At 41.8% G+C, this 16,053-nt stretch overlaps 1 protein-coding gene across 4 annotated transcripts in view; it reads right to left on the bottom strand.

Annotated features, from left to right (window-relative positions):
- The window catches only part of PHACTR2 (phosphatase and actin regulator 2), a 129,338-nt gene that overhangs the window by 45,159 nt on the left and 68,126 nt on the right, over positions 1–16,053 (bottom strand). For all 4 annotated transcript variants that reach the window (XM_066179000.1, XM_066178997.1, XM_066178998.1 and 1 more), the window contains exon 2: positions 197–364. In XM_066179000.1, the coding sequence (XP_066035097.1) occupies positions 197–364 (168 nt within the window). The remainder of the gene's footprint in view (positions 1–196; positions 365–16,053) is intronic.

Genomic DNA, 16,053 nt, shown 5'->3' with positions numbered 1-16,053 from the left:
TTGTGTATTTTAGGTTCAAGACCGAAGCTGAACAAGGTTCGGTTTTTCCTTGCCAAGGATCATACTGTTTTTCTGTATGTCAACAACGCTTAAATAACCCCTGGCATCTAACAAGTTCAAAGAGCTTTTCCAATGTTACCCTACAAAACCATCACAGTGTTTTCTACTATTTGCCACCAAAGGGTCACAGACATACCTGCTGATGTTTCTCTGAATTTTTCACTGGTCTTCTTCTTCCGCCATTTCCAAGGTTTAAAGATTTTGCCAATGTTGGAGAGCTTGCCCTTCCTCTTGAAGGGGGGAGTTTGGGATCCTGGGGCTGGTCCATCTGAGTTAGTGATTGAAGCCTTGTCCAAACCATCAACTGTATAAAGAAAAGAAATAAAAATAACTGAAGGATGGAAAACAAAATAGTACCCAACAGCTAAACTCCTCCACTACCAGATTGCAACAGGCTGTGCGTGCATCAGCATGGATTTTTCCTGCTCCAGAAGGCAGCCCTGGGCTTCACTGCTTCTCAGTACCTCAAATGCAGCTGTCCAGATCTTGCTTCTTATGATGCTCATCTGGCATATTTGCACAGGCCTGTGGTTTTCTATCACTAGAGGAGAATTTCTTTCAACATATGTTTGGGTGACTTTTTCCCAGTCCTTGGTAAAGTTGAATAACTAGCTATCATCATATAGAAAACAAAACCCTTGCAATGTGAAAACGTAAACTGTTTCTTTTGGGTAAAATGAATCCTTTCTTAAATTCTGAAGATAACTGTTCTGGCAGTGGAATGGGAATAGGCCTGTTTGATATCCCCGGTAATCAGTCCCTCCTAGCACACTCTGCCATGAGTCAGGCTTCTTATTAACAAAGCATATTTAACAATAAGGTTTTGAACTGGAGCCAAAACTTAAAGAACTTCTTTACTGCAAAAACATACTGAATGATATGAAAGCCAATACTTAGCATCAATGGCCACACTTTGAGTTTTGTGAACCAAATTAAGACTCATCCCACAACATGCTGTGGCGTACAGTTAAAATAAACTACCCTGAGAAACCTACAACTATTTATTCTATTTAAGAATAGATTTCTTAAAGCCTTTCATTTGTTGTCCTGCAAACACTTCCAATGTGCTGAATTTTACTCCTATGAGCAATGAAGTAACTGCCATTACTTAGAGACACAGAATTAATCATGGGCTTAACTGTTTGTGGCATATAGACTCTGTAACTGCTTTCATTCATCTAAACATTCTAATTATAACCAATGCGGAACAGAGCTGATGCCACTCTGAACAGTAGTAATGATAATCATAGATCATTGAATCAGAAATGCTATTCAAAGAAAGAAATATCAATGTCCCCATTTTACAGATGGAAAATATGAAGAACAGAATTGTTAAGTGCTTAATTTTATGTTTGCCAAATAGCTTCCTGAATCCTGGTCCTGCATCCTAGCTGCTAAAAAGATACATATTCAGCTACATAACATCATGGTGCAATCTTATTATTCTGTTTCTCAGACAAATGATGTTTAATGACTCCTATATTTGTCCTAGGCTTTAGATTGATCCAGGATGCTAAAAAAAGAAATCTTTTCTGTAAGAAAGCTCATGTAATGCAAACAGAGTCCAAGAAACTTTATTTCCAATGTTTTGAAATAAAGTACTGGGAAGAAAGATTCATTGTATAACTTTACTGAAGTCTATGAAGTTAAAACAAGTGATGAACTTCCTCACCTGCGTGCCCTGAAGAACAAGGTGAAGCCTACAGAGATTTAAAATAAGACTGCCTTAAAATGAAGCAGCTACCCCCCCAACACACTCTGAGAAGCCAGGTGAGAGGTGGAAGATGTGAAAATCACCAAAGGCAGTGAGCAGCTCTGCAGAAAGGGACAGGACAGCACAAGGAGCCCGGCAGGGGTGCCTTGCCTGAAATTAGGGATTGCACTTTTCCAGGCTTACAGGCACTGCCTATGGAATGCAGTCCCTTATGGAATACAGAAGCCCCTGATGGAAGCTGTGGATCTAAGGGAAAATTACAGTTATTTGGAGTGTATGTACAAAGACAAGAGCAAAATTTATCTTTGCAATTCCAGCTAACATAAGAAGGGATGAGGGCCACAGTTTGCAGCCAGGAAAAGCCAGGTAAGAGGTAAGGAAAACATCACCAGGAGTGGGGTAATGCAGCACTGGAACACATCCTGGGAGGATTTGAAGGCTCAGGCAGAAAAAGCTCCTTCTGGGGCTGACCTCACCAACTGTCAGGAACCATCCTGCTCCAAGTAACCTTCTGAGTCTCTCCCAGTCAAGATTCCCATGGTGCTAAGGGCTGTGGAAACACACGGTTTCTCTGTAAATCCAAATACTCAGAAGTGAAGTCATGAAGAAAAGAGACCGGGATCTGTTGGCTGCGGTGTTTTGTCCTGGGATAGGAGCCAGGCATTATCTCACTGGCAGAAGCAGTGAGATACCAGCTCAGTGGAGTGAGAGGCTGCCCACCCTTGAGGCAGCAGGGCAAAACCTACACTCTTCTCTCCAGTGGCTCAGAAAGGCTGGGCTACTGATGTGAAGAGTCTACATCCTGGTGATAGACAGCATGGTCTTATAAGCACTAGAATGCTGATCCTTCCAAATCCTCCTGAGTCATGAAGTACAGCCTATTGCTGGAGACCACTTTCACAAAAACCTCATCTAGATTTTTTCACCCTGTGCCTACCAGCAGAAATGGAGGAGGATTAGGGCTCCAATAGCTCCCCACAGAGAAATACAAACTTGCATCATCCCTGTTCTGCCCTTTGCTGAAAACTGGTAACTCCAAAACAATGATATTCCTCTTAGCTACAGAAATCTGTCTGCTTCAAACTGAGCAAATACATGAAATTCATGGCAAATAATTCTATTCAGGAAGATAGAAACTTTTGAAAACAGATGTCAACATTAATTCCTTCTGACAACAGAAGGCAAGGAGTTGATTTATCTAGTGAATTCAACAAGTGTTCAAAATTGGGAATTTACTAATCTATGGACCTTGTACCAATCCCCTCATTTGAAATACATATTTGAAAAGAAAGAATAAGCATAGCCAGATATCTCAAACTAACTTTAGAAATAATCTAAGATAAAGCAATATGTCTAGAAAAAAAGAACTTATTTATATTCAAAGGCACATATATTATGTGTATACACATATATTCAAAAGCTAGCACATTTAATCAATTTATAAACTATTTAGAAAAAAACCCACAATTTCAGCAATGACATTTTAAAGCATTTATGGAAAGATCTTTACAAAAGTTATTAATCCTCTTGTTTGAAACACTCCACAGGAAACTGATGCTTCAGATGCACACTTCTTCAGAATAAAGCGGTGTGTTTTTCACCTCAGAGAACGTATCTACCTTCTATTAATCATTATTAACATACATATTCACTGAGGGGAAAAGATATAGCTTAGCTTTCCAAGGTTTAGAGGAGCTTGCTGACTTGTAGGACTGTTTTCCTTGTATGTATAGTGTCTCGAAGTCCTGCCTTCTTCCCACCATCTTCAAAAAGCCAGTGAGTCACTCCATTACCTTCAATAAACATTATTAATAAGTTTGACACTAGGACCTCTGGCTATAGTACCTGCATAGCTTACATGACCATATTCCAGTCCTTTGCCCTGGGCAAAGATTTTCCAGCTGCAGGATCAGCTGGGTGCATAAGAAGGACAAGAAGTGAGGACATGAATGCTGCATGTGGATGTCACACAGCAAGGAGGTCTTGCTGCAAGAGGCCAACAACAAAGCTAGTAGACACTGCAAAGCCAAATCGTGTCACACGGACTGTCAATTAGATGAAATGTACAAAAAGGACAGTCTCTCTTCAAGCTTGTGGGCAGCCAGAGAAGATTAGATCAGTCTGTGGATGACCCTGACTCTCCTTAGCCCAGGAAGGCTACTTGAAATAAGCAGCACTGATCTCTGTCGCTGCTGAGGAAACACTTTACTGCTGTGAAGGATCTCCAGAGATGCTGTGTGGCTGAGGCAGGCATGTGAAATCATCACAGTTGTCCCAGGGCATGGTACACTTCAATACTAAGACATCAGCACTGGCACATGCTAAGACTTTCTTCAGATAAGAACTTACAACTAACTTTATAAGAGCAGAATGCAACAGAAGAACAATCCACCAGATTATTTCAAGCAAGTCTAATATCAATTCCTGTGAAGTAAACAGTGTGTTTCTGCTGGTTCCAGGCCTTGTGATCTGGTATGCAGCAAGACCATTTTTTAAAAGCTTTGACTTAAAGAAATTCATGACCAAAAGAAAAGAGCACTGTATTTATGACATTAGATATTCTGCATTTTTTTTTAAAGTTCTGTGTATTTTTTCTCTTAGCAGTGAAAACAAAAAGTCAGCAGACGAACCTAACCTGCACTCGCCTCACCAGCACCTTTCTACACAACTAATCTAATCCAATCCTGCTCGACTACTGGTATATTTTTAAGGGATTCTTTCTCACTTCAGGGCTGTTAAGTACAAGATGGTACTAGCAGAACATCAAGATCTCTTCTTTCCCCAGCATGCTGCACCTTTCATGCTGCAATCCTTTCTCTCACCCACATCAACCAAGGCTCACCCACCTGTGCTGCAACTCTGCTCTGGATCCTTGTCATACAGCAAGGTTAAGAGTGGCAAGATGAAGGAAAAGTCCTCCGCCTATTGCTGGACAACATAACCAAGAGGGAAAAAGGCACACAATCAAGTGCCCCACTGATATCAAGGCACTAAGGTAGCACTGGTGCCTAATACTTGCACAAGAAATAGTTCTCTTGCAGTATTGCCATGTGTCCTGGGTTGAAGTATATTCTATCACCATCTTCATGAACTGTTGAAACCAGGTGAGGCAGTGCTCCCTGCCTCCTCCACTCTGGCTTATCTTCTGTTAATGGGCCATCAGCACCTTTGCTACACAGCTCACAGATAACCCCCTCCTGGACTACCTCCTGTTAATGGGCCCATCAGGCCTTATCACATGACTCACCATCCCATTGTGGGATGCTCCGCCCAGAGGGAGAAACCAAGCATTCCAGCCTAGATATAAGCTGAGACTCTGAACACCAGAGGGGCGCTTACCCACTGGATTCCCAGAGGACCCGAGCTACCAGACCTTTCTACAGGATCACTGCTTCAGGAAGACCACCTCATCTGGACTGCTTCCATCACTACGCTCAAGTTGTATTCTGACTCTGTCAGTGGTCTTTTGTATTATTGCATCGATTTTATTTTACTTTCTTTCCTTTTTTCTTTTTTCCTATTAAATTGTATCTCTGACTTGGAGCCTCTCATTTGTTTTGCCTTCAAACTACTACACCATGGTATCACCACATCACTCTTAAAGCATGTGAGGAAAACCTTTTCATCCTGTCAGAATACAGAAGACTCAGGGTATTGCCTAACCATGAAAGAATTGAGAAATGCAGCACAAGGTGCCTTGGCCCCAGTTCAGAGTTACTTTACATGTGGATTTGGATACAATTTCTGTGTTTATTAACTACCAGTTACCTAGTACAGTTATTTTTTTCTCTTCCTCTCACTGTACCCTGTTGCCTCGAAGGGATGTGCTGCAAAAGTCATCTTGGTTTATTGAGACCTCAAAACCTCTTCTGACAACAATACGATTTTCTATACTGCCTTGCCAGAGGGTACAGAGTTGGAAATCATGGTTTTTATGCCAGCAAAATGAACAAGTTTTTGCAGCTGCCTATTATTCCCAATTAGCAGCAAGTCATCAAGTTGCTATAGAGTATAAGCTGCTTATTCCTTGAGCTTACTGGCACACTTCAATGCACTGCATGATAAAAGGTTTGACGTAGTCATTAAAAATCAGAAGTCATTCTGAACCCTATAAATGTAATTTTCAAGATGTATCTCAAATTATTACTTTTCCTGACCCAAATCAGATGGAATTTTTTTTTTCTTTCTCACGTTTTTGTTTTGTGGGTGTTCTTGTTTGAGTTTAGCTTTTTGTTTATGTTGGATTTTCTTTAATCTACATGGAAGTGAAAAAAATACAGCTAATCCATGGTGGATAAACCGGTAAATGGGAGGGATATAATCTTCCTCCAGGCAGCACAATGAATTGGCATCTGCACGCTTTTGCCTTGCCATACATCTGGAGTTTAACTTTGGAGAAACTGTCATGAGCTAATTGACTTGATTGTGTTTTAATTAAGTGAAAGGAAAAAACTGAAGTTCAAATGTGGGCGGCAGAGTGGTAGTTTCCATATGGAACCGCCGATATTGCCAAATGTTAATTGGACCTCCCGCTGGCAATGAGCTAAACAGGCTGGGTAGTGGCAACTTTATAGAGATGCTGACTGCTGCCCTGGAAGAGCCAGAGGGAGTCCTCCTAGGACAACCACACCAGGGATGGAGATGACAGCCCGAATACCTCCAGGTTTCTACAAGGATATACACACAAATGCTTTTGGGGTTGTTGGAATCACACTTGGATCCAGTGCCAAAGTCCAGAAAGGGCTTCCAGTCTGAATCCTGCAACTTCCACTGCTTTCACAAGAAAATGTTACCTTGCTGCAGAAAGTCAAACATGGCAAGAGTGGAAAATTCAGCTCAAAAGACCACATCCTGTTCTGCCAGTGATGAGCCCCTACCTAAGCTCTGTAAAAAGCACAGGTACTGCTGCACAGGTACTTCAAAGGAAAAGAGGGAAGCCTGTGCTTCCCTGAAAGTGATGGCATGGATGCTAAGGGCTCCACGTTTCAAAGAACCGTGTGACTCAGAGGGATGCTCAGCCACACTGTTCTCTTCTGCAGCATGCAGAAAAGGAATATGACCAAAGTTACAAACAATTATGTATTTATTCTATTTCTCACTTTCTTAGCTGTACACCTGGGATTAACTGGCTGAAGGCCTAGAAAAGCTTATTTAGCTCACTGTCTCTTAGGTAGAATGCTCTAGTCCTACAAGACACTGATCCCCAGCAAGCAAGCAGGGGACCTGACCTGGGCTTCCTACTAATTACAAAAGAAACAGGACAAAAAGCAGGGCTAACTTTAGGCCTTGACATGTGCTTGCTGCATCACCGGGGTAAAGCGTCAATAATGTTGCTTTTTTTCTTTTCCTGGTCACAATAACCACCTCAACTTAAGTGCTGTTGGTTGGTTTGTTAGGTTACAGGCCATCATTACCACAAACTATCTCTTGCTAGTGCATCCCAAATGCAGATAACACACTTGTAACATCCAGCTTCAGCATTACTTCACAATTTAGTTTTCACTCCCACGGGCTAACTCTACAGAAAAAAAGAGCAAAGTTATGACAGTAGGACACTCTGTAGAGACACTAGAAATACCAGAGGCAACACAGCCAAGCCAGGGCTCCCCAGCCTCACTAAATTACACTTCTCATACAGGAACCTCATGGTTCAGAGCACATCTGCTCCATCTACACTGGCAGCTGAGCTGGGTGTGTTCTACAGCACATTGAGAACTGCTGTCAGACCTCCACAATCACACCACTTCTCAACTGTTTCTTATGTCAAAACACATCAGGGATTCTCTTGAGGTCTGAAAAAAAAAATAAAGATCTGACCTATGCTTGCAATATGCCCATAAACATGTGTTTGTAAATTCATTATTTACATTTTGGCAACATGCAGTCCTTATTGGAACAGCTACACAATTTCTTCCTCCTCTTCAATAAAATGTTTAACTTCCACACTTCCAGCTTCCTGAAGAAGGAACAAGCAAATGCTCCGCCATCCTCTTAAACAGGTTTGAAAGCAATCTAGCAGAAAATCTTCTTGCCTACCTCCTCTCTCACCCTGGACACAGCCAGCTCCAACCAGAAGGAAAGGGATCATAGGTTTAATGCAGGCTGCTTATTCTTTTATCCTCAACCCCAATACTTCAGAAAAAATCAGCAAAAGGAAAGTTTCCAGACAGTTACATTTTCCAGATATATGAAACATCATAGCAAAGGTCAAAGCAACTCCTCCACAAAAACGGGGAAAAAAAATCCAGGCACAATAACAGATGTGGGAGGACAGAAAAAACAACAACTAAAAGCAGTGTACATAAAAGAGCAACCAAACTACTTTGAGCAACTGAGCTGCTAATTGAAAATTAATGCTTCTTGTGTCTGAATATTAAGGGATAAATCTCCTTAGAGTACAGTGGTATATATTTCTATTTACAGTTTACATTTTTTTTGGATGATTTTGTAATTTCACCCAAAAGTAAGCTGTATGTACACATCTTATTAAATTCTGTATTGATATTTTAAAACATCACATCTGAAAACCAGAACTGCAAAACTGGAAATACTTCTTTACTGACTTTTCTTGGCATAGCCTTAATATGAGGGAGAAAAATACCTGTAATAAATTTACAATGAATCATTTTAGCTGCAGGCAAGTGGTAATTCTCCCCAGCAGATATTGGCTAGAAGTGTGAAAATAAACTGAAGCACCTGTGGCCCTTCTCCTGTGTGGTGATAAAGAGGAATTAAAAGCAACCACCTTTGCAGTAGTTAATAGGTGTGTTATACCAACACTGAGATAAAACTGGGTGAGGAAAGTCACTGGGAAGCTTTTGGCCCTGGTTTCCACTTCCCCAGCTAGCAGCAATTCACTCTCCATCTGCCCCCAACAGGTCAGGAGTCCCTGGACGGCTGGTTTTAGCAGCAGCAGCACCTGCTGAGGCAAGGGAAGGTGGGAAAGGATCCCCAGCGCCAGCTGACTGAGAGGAAAGATGAGGCAGTAGGTATGCCACACCCTTAGGTGATCATAGCTACTCACTATCCTCTCCACCTAGCAAAACAGTAAAAGCATGGCTGAAGTTCCTCTGGGCTGTTTATAGCTCCTCTCCTCTCCATCCCTAAGCAAGCTTGAGGCTGTCACAGGACTCAACTGGCTGGCTCCTCTGGAGGAGGACATCATCCCAAAGGAGATGCTGTAGGATGTCAGGAGATTATTCTCCTAACTCACCTACTCTGCATCACTGGCTAAAGGACTCAGCTGCTATCCCTCTCCACTGCCTTTCAGCCATGCCTCTGACAAACCTGGAAAGACAGAGGCATTTCCCTGAAGATCTCTGGCTGTGCCCCCAGAGAGCATCACCACTGCAGGCGAAGGCAGCACGCAGGTAGAGCTTTACAGAGATGCTGCCCACACAAGTGGGCTTCCAGTCATCTCAGCCTGTGTTTTTGCACCACCACAACAGAAACCTTAGATGAACCAGCAGCCATGCTGGTGACCATTTGTAAGGCTGCATGTTATCACTGCACTGAGACAAAAGAAAAATAGCCTTTTGCTTGGGCTTCTAAGACTGAGTCATCTCCTACTACTGAGCTGAAGAGTGTAACATTGAGCTGGGGCAGGAACAGAACAGGAGTGAAGGGGAGAGAAGTCCGTGAAGAGAGGGAAGACTTCTGCCAGGAAGGGATCACCTGAGCTCACTGCCAACAGGTGTGAGAGGGGCTCTGATGCCTTCAACACATCCAGTGCTGAAGCACTGACCCTCTGAAGTGCTAACATCATCATCATCTGTTTTCCTCTCCAGCATGAAAAAGGTGGCGAACCCACTCCAACTCATTCCAGACCAGCCACTGCCCTTGCCAAACACACTGGCATATTCTGTAAGAATATTACATGTTTTTACCTTTATTGTTACTATCTTTAACCAAATCTTTCACAATTAACACGTTTATATAATCTGAAAGCAGGTTTGGTTTTGTGGGCTCCCACCCCAATGCTTCCCCACTCCTAAGTACTATGACAAGGAGTTCCTCATCTATGAATAACAGAACATTTACATACCTAAAACCTTAGGAGCCATTGGATCAGTCATGTCATTAAATGCCTGGGACAGGACAGCCCAGAGCTCATTGTGCTGCCTTTAAAGAGCAACAATTTCTTTTATACTGGCACCACTTCAACACCTTTTTTTTCTAGAACAGGAAACAGCATATTGCACTTGTCCAAATGTGTGCAAATCAACCTCAAAGCAAAGAGTCTCTTTCTGTGACCTTGCTGGCCTCAGAACCCTGCCAGGGAGGTCAAGAACACTTTTAAACCCAACCAGCAAATTTCTGATTGTTGCTGTCGTTGCAAATATTTGTACAGGCTTTTAGCTCTGCCGTCTTTGTAGAGAGAACTGTGTTTATTTTTAAGTTTAGTTTTCAGCCGCCCTTAGAATTCCTGTCTTTGTTGCTAGATACCAGCTTGAATAAACAGTAATAGTAAAACTCCAAAATACTCAGAACAACCTATATAATGATTAAACACAGTCTCCTTAGTCAAAATACTAATTTGCCAACTCTAAAACCACAGCCTGTAAAAATCATTCATATTCTGTACGTATAATATCATAATTCTTAATACAGTCTAAGTCATCTTCTTTGCTATGAGGAAAAGAGAGTTGCCAAGTTGCAGCTGACTTTTATTCTCCATCATGTTTCCTTACCCTCTTCATCCCCAGCCACACAGCAAACAGCTGTTTTATTCCCTGTAACTTGTTCTTTACTAGGACCAAGGTGGGGAAAATCAGGCACAAGCTGACGTATTTGTGAGTCTAGCTGCCCTTCTTTTGGCAGCTTAAACTTGGACACTCAGGGGCATGTTCATGTCAAAGGAAAAGTCTGTGCAACTGTGATGGGATTCAGTTTTACTTTAAAAATCAATATGGTCCCTTTCCTACACTATTAACAAACAGTAATTCCATCAAGCAAGGTGATGGCACTGTAAATCACTGTAAACCCAGTGGAATTGTAGTATCATCTTCATGAAGGTTTGAGGCTGTATTCATACATATTTTTTTTACTTCAGTCTTTCCATGGAATCAGTGTTTGGGGAAATGAGGTGCTGGCAATAAAAAAAAACCAAAACAACCTTCAGTTGGAACAAATTACAGATGAGAAAGCTGCTGCCCTTCAGCTCATTGCACTGGGATGCTGAGCTGGAGCCTGCCCTGTTCACAGCGCATGCAGGCGTTTGGCCCTTGTGGAGGTAGGGCTGGAAACCAGGATCACACTTCCCTGTGGGAGAGCCAGCAGCACTCTCCTTTCAGATCCAGGCACCAGCCCAGGACTAACCAGAGCATCAAGCACTCCTGGGACGTAAAAGGGCTAAAGAAAGGGGCTTGCTGAAGCTTCAGCTGGGGAGACGTCATCTTGCTGTCAGAGAAGGCACTGAGAATATGCTTTGCTCATCCAGCAGGTCCTTCCCTTAGGGGAAAACATCTACTCTGTAAGAGCATCATCAACATGGCAGATACATAATTGATACCTTCATTTCCCCATTCTCTTGTTCCTGATGTATTTGAGGCCTCCACTTCTCCTCTGCTCTCTGTTAATAATGAATGACAGCATTATCGCAGTGCTTGAGGAGGGCTGGCCATAGATCAGAACCTCTTTGTCTAAAGAGTGGTATGGACAAACACCAGAAAGACCATTCTTGTTTCAGCTCCAAGTACAAAATGAAAGACAATAGCTTGAACACCAGATTTCTGGTTTTACTGACTCCTGTTCAGTTACTGTATTTAAAAAAAAAATAAAATTAGCCATCCACAAGCCCCTATGAGTCTGTTTGCAGCATGTCCCTTTCTAACTTTCTCATTCAGACACTGGCATTTTAAGCAATCATAAAACATTAGCTTTGCTGTCTGTAGGCTAGAACAAAATGCCAACTTCAAATTTTATGTGACAGTTTAAATTGAATTGCTTTAGCTGGAGTTGGATGAGCATCCCTTGAGCTGGAAAGCTCAAGGACCAGCAGAAAAAAATACCAGATCCCATCTCCTCCCCACCAGTGCATTCCAGCACTATACTACCACATAGCCTAACAATATTCATTCAGTACTTAGCTTCAGCACACAGAGTTTCAAAGGGCACCAGAGGAAATATCTGTTTGCCTGTCAGGGGCACCTGAGCCCACCCAGTTACTCCAGCACACATCAATACATTGCAGTGCAGGAAAACCATTCATTTTTCTAAGTGGAATTAGGAGTTAGCAGTCACCATAGCCCAATGAAACATTTTAAGTCTTCCAATTACCATTAAGATGCATTCAGGCTGATTGTAAATCAGGTAATATCTTGATTTATTTGCTTTGTACAAAACCCAGTACAGACACAAAGGACATTTTAGCCAGATTAATGTGGTCAGAGGTCACGCCAACTGTATGGAATGACATGCTTCACTGTATTTTGTATTTTCTTTAAGACTGTCTTTAAACCTTTAAAAAATGCAGCTTTCATTAAAAAATATTTTTATTATTCCATATTTATTTAGACACAAACCAGGTTACGTGACCCTTGAGTAATTACAAGCCAGAATACGAAACACTGACATGAATTACTTTAAAAAACGAGTGAAAAAGAAGCTGTTCTTGCAATTATCAGGTTTCTTTAGTTTTATGATTTAGTTTAATGATTACAAGTGCCATGACCTTGTTGATGCAGATGAATTGAGCACAAAAGCTTTACTATTTAGCCATGCTTAAGAGTGCCATAATAAGAACTTGATTAAAATAAAAGATGTGGTGCAAAAAAACCTGAATATGACTGGCAAGCCCTGGACCTACTGCTAGCAACTCCAAGCAGCACTGGAAATTCCAAATCCTCGCAAATAAAGTATGTACAGCATCAGTCTTCACCAAATTCATCATTGGCATTATTTAAGCTCTATAAAGCTTTCTTTTTTAAACTACTACCAAATGTTTTCCTAGAGAGGGAACATTATGTGACAGAGTGCTCGCCTGTTTCCATCGGTCCCTGGGAAAGTGAGCCATTTCTTAGGAAAGCCCACAGGAATACATCAGAAATTCCTGCTTGCAATTTCTGCCTGAACCGACTGTTTCTCATCCTGGGCTTTCTGCAACTCACCCAGCAGCTGATGCACCAAACAAGGGAGAGAAAGGGCTATTTATCTGTTTAGTTAACAATGGACACCTAGTTAATACATGGACAAAATGTCCCACAAAGGAACGCGCAATCATTGTTTCCACTAGTGGTACTTCCACAGGGTCTCTCTCTGAGGGCTTGCCCAGAGGTGAGCAGTCCATCCTGCAGGCAGGACACGCTTGGACCTCTGCTCTTCCCACCCAGCAGCCCCCAAAATAACATCACTGCAGGGATCCAAGGAGGGAAAGGAAAGCAGAGATCCTACAGGTGATGGATGATCTTTTCCCCATGCCCAAAGGGCACAGAGGGAACACTGCAGCCCTGGAAAGGCAAGCAGGAGTCAAACACAGCCCCTGAGCACCTCTGCAAGTCACAATGTCTTCACAGCCACTCCCCAGTGCTTTGACTGTGTGGTTTGAAACCTGTTGAGCTCCAATCTCAACTAAAGGAACAGAGGGCCTTCCTGCAGTCCCTGGCAATTTACCTCCCTCAGAAAACACCTCCTGAAAAGTTCTATGCCATACTAAAAAAAACTGCCTTGTAACTCCACCTCCAGTGAGAAATGCTTTGTATAGGAACAGGTTTTGAAATAGAAAGGTTAATAATTATTCTTTAAAAGAGCACCTTCAAGCAGCTTACAAATAAATGATGGCAACATTTTTGAGCTTAGAAAGAAGCAGTGACATTCTGGAAATGAAAAGAAATGATAAAGAGTTCAGTCATTTTGCTTGCCTTGAAAAAGGTTTACAATTTCCCTTAAACCTCCCTCCCACTCTTGCTAACATTCAAGTACTTGGCACACATATTCAACATTTTTAGACCCTGTACTCACTTTTCACCCTAGCTGGATGCTGAACTTTGGGAAAGAGTGGTAATTTTAACACCAGGAGAGACCCAAAAAGGGACTGGTGCATTACACAGCGCAACTCCTTGTCGTGGGCAAGCATTGTCTTTCACATGCTGTGCTCACAAGAGCTATGGTAGATCAGAAAAACCTGGAATTGTGATGAAACATATAAAAGCCACAAGAAGCAAAACAGAAGATTTCTGTACTTAGTAGGAAATTTTCTGTATATCAATACAAATGAAGAATGCAAGGAATACAGGTAAGCACAGCAGCACAGTCTGACTCAGTTTTAAAAAGTGCTAGAAAAGCAGCACTAACCTTCACTGAATATTCTCTTGTTCTAGAAGGAAACAAAACTAAATCAAGTGTTAACTGGCGCTTTATATATATATATATATTTTTTTTTAATTCCTTTATAGGATCATGAATAACATACTAAACTGAAAAGTACAGACATGCAAGATGTATCCCACTCAGAAGCTTTTTGACAAACATTATGATATTTCATGCATTTATGAATAGTGGTCACTGAGAACCAGTTCCATAAGTATTTTCACTTAAACCAGAACACTTTAGTTTCATATTTGTGAACATGGACATGGCCCATACAAGAGGGCTTGTAAGCAGCCTTGCACTTGAAAGGCTGCCATTAGTTTTTGGACAGATATCAGCACGAGGAGGAGCAGCCTGGGCAAGCATTCAGCCGGTGACCCACAGTAAATCAGCCCTCGCCAAATCAGCTCAGCAATGGTGGAGCAGCCAACTAAAGGAAAGGGTACATAGATTGTGTCAAGGTACCAGGGAAAACAGGATCCTATTTCAGGTAACGCCTGTTCTGAGGAGGATGAAAATCCTTCAGATGTGTCCTCAAAGCTTCCAATCCAAACTGCTCCATCACCAACACCGCCTTCCTACTTCAGTCAGCCTCTCTGCTAACTCTAAACTTCTGTCTTTTAAACCATGTGGGAATCAAAGGTTTGAGTGGACTTTTAATTATCTTTCATGCCAACACAGAGTTTTAGAGTATAATTGAATTTTGTGGGAAGTTTAGCTTTGAGAAGAGTTGAGGAGAAAAAAGTAATGAATAACAAGAGGGAAAAAAGGAAGGATTACTATGGCACACACATTTTCTTCACACTCAAAACCCTGTATTTGCCTAATTTGCTCATATGCTAGGAATACCATGGTTTATCACTAATATTGCACACTTTTATGCAGTAAAAGGGCCAGCATACAGGCTGGGAATGCCCCCTGGCTGGAGTGTGGAGCTCATGGGGATATACAGTTCCCTTCCCCAGCAGTGGCAGCACTCTGGGCTCAGCACCTGCCCACCAGGGAGGCAACTGAGCAAGGAAAAACACAAACACAAAACATGAAGTGGCTCTTGTTATTCATGTAGAGGGAAATGCCTCCTTACTAAACACACTGGAATCCACGGCCCTGGATGCTGGCTTTTAGAAAGGACCTTTGACTCCATATAGTATTTTAATAAACCCACCAATTTCATGACTAAAACAAGCCAGGGCATAAAGCCAGGGCTAAATGTACAGTGTCAGAATACTGCCCTTGGTGTGCTTTGGTCAAGCTGTTGAAAATAATGTAATTTAAATTTTATATGAAGTCATAGTACTTGTCTCTCTGGATGTTCTTTTTATAAGTACGAAACTCTGCTGGTAGAAACAGGTGAGTAAACGGTGAAAATACTGCAAGGACTATAACTAAAAACCATTATGTAGGTTCTTGTGCAAGGAAAAGTTCTCATCACTAATTTCACTGACATGCAGTTTAATGTGAGGGGCTCTTTTTTCAGGCAAATACAGAAACAGTGGAGGAGATGCAGGGATATTTGCATATCCACAAAATGGAAGGATCCAATTTACTTCTTATGGTACCTACTCAGAACTGGGGAGGCTCAGAGCAAATCCCTGCTATTGAAGGGACTCTTAACCTACCACAGGTCCTAAACCTGCTTTATTCTACCACTGGGTAGCTCTGAGGAGCATTGCTCTATCTCTCACCTTCTCCCATGCACTCTTCCTACAACCGCAAATGATTGCTACTACCAGACTTCTGGCTTCTCTGTTTCAATGGACATGAAAAATATTTTGAAAACTTGTCAGTTATCTTGAAAATTGTGCTAAGGACATTTGCATCAAAACATAACATCAATCCTAGTCTGATGCTAAAAACTTCGGTGAGTATATGTGACACCACAAAAATGTGCATCACTCAGTGGGACTTCACTCCTAATTCCTGGGTTAGAAGAAAAATGTTCCTGTCAATGTGTCAGAAGAAGAGCTATCAAT

This window comes from Chamaea fasciata, unplaced genomic scaffold (genome assembly GCF_029207755.1).
Source record: "Chamaea fasciata isolate MVZ Bird 193981 ecotype frontalis unplaced genomic scaffold, bChaFas1.0.hap1 SCAF_3, whole genome shotgun sequence".
Lineage (NCBI taxonomy): Eukaryota > Metazoa > Chordata > Aves > Passeriformes > Sylviidae > Chamaea > Chamaea fasciata.
This window is presented reverse-complemented; position numbering and strand designations above follow the sequence as displayed.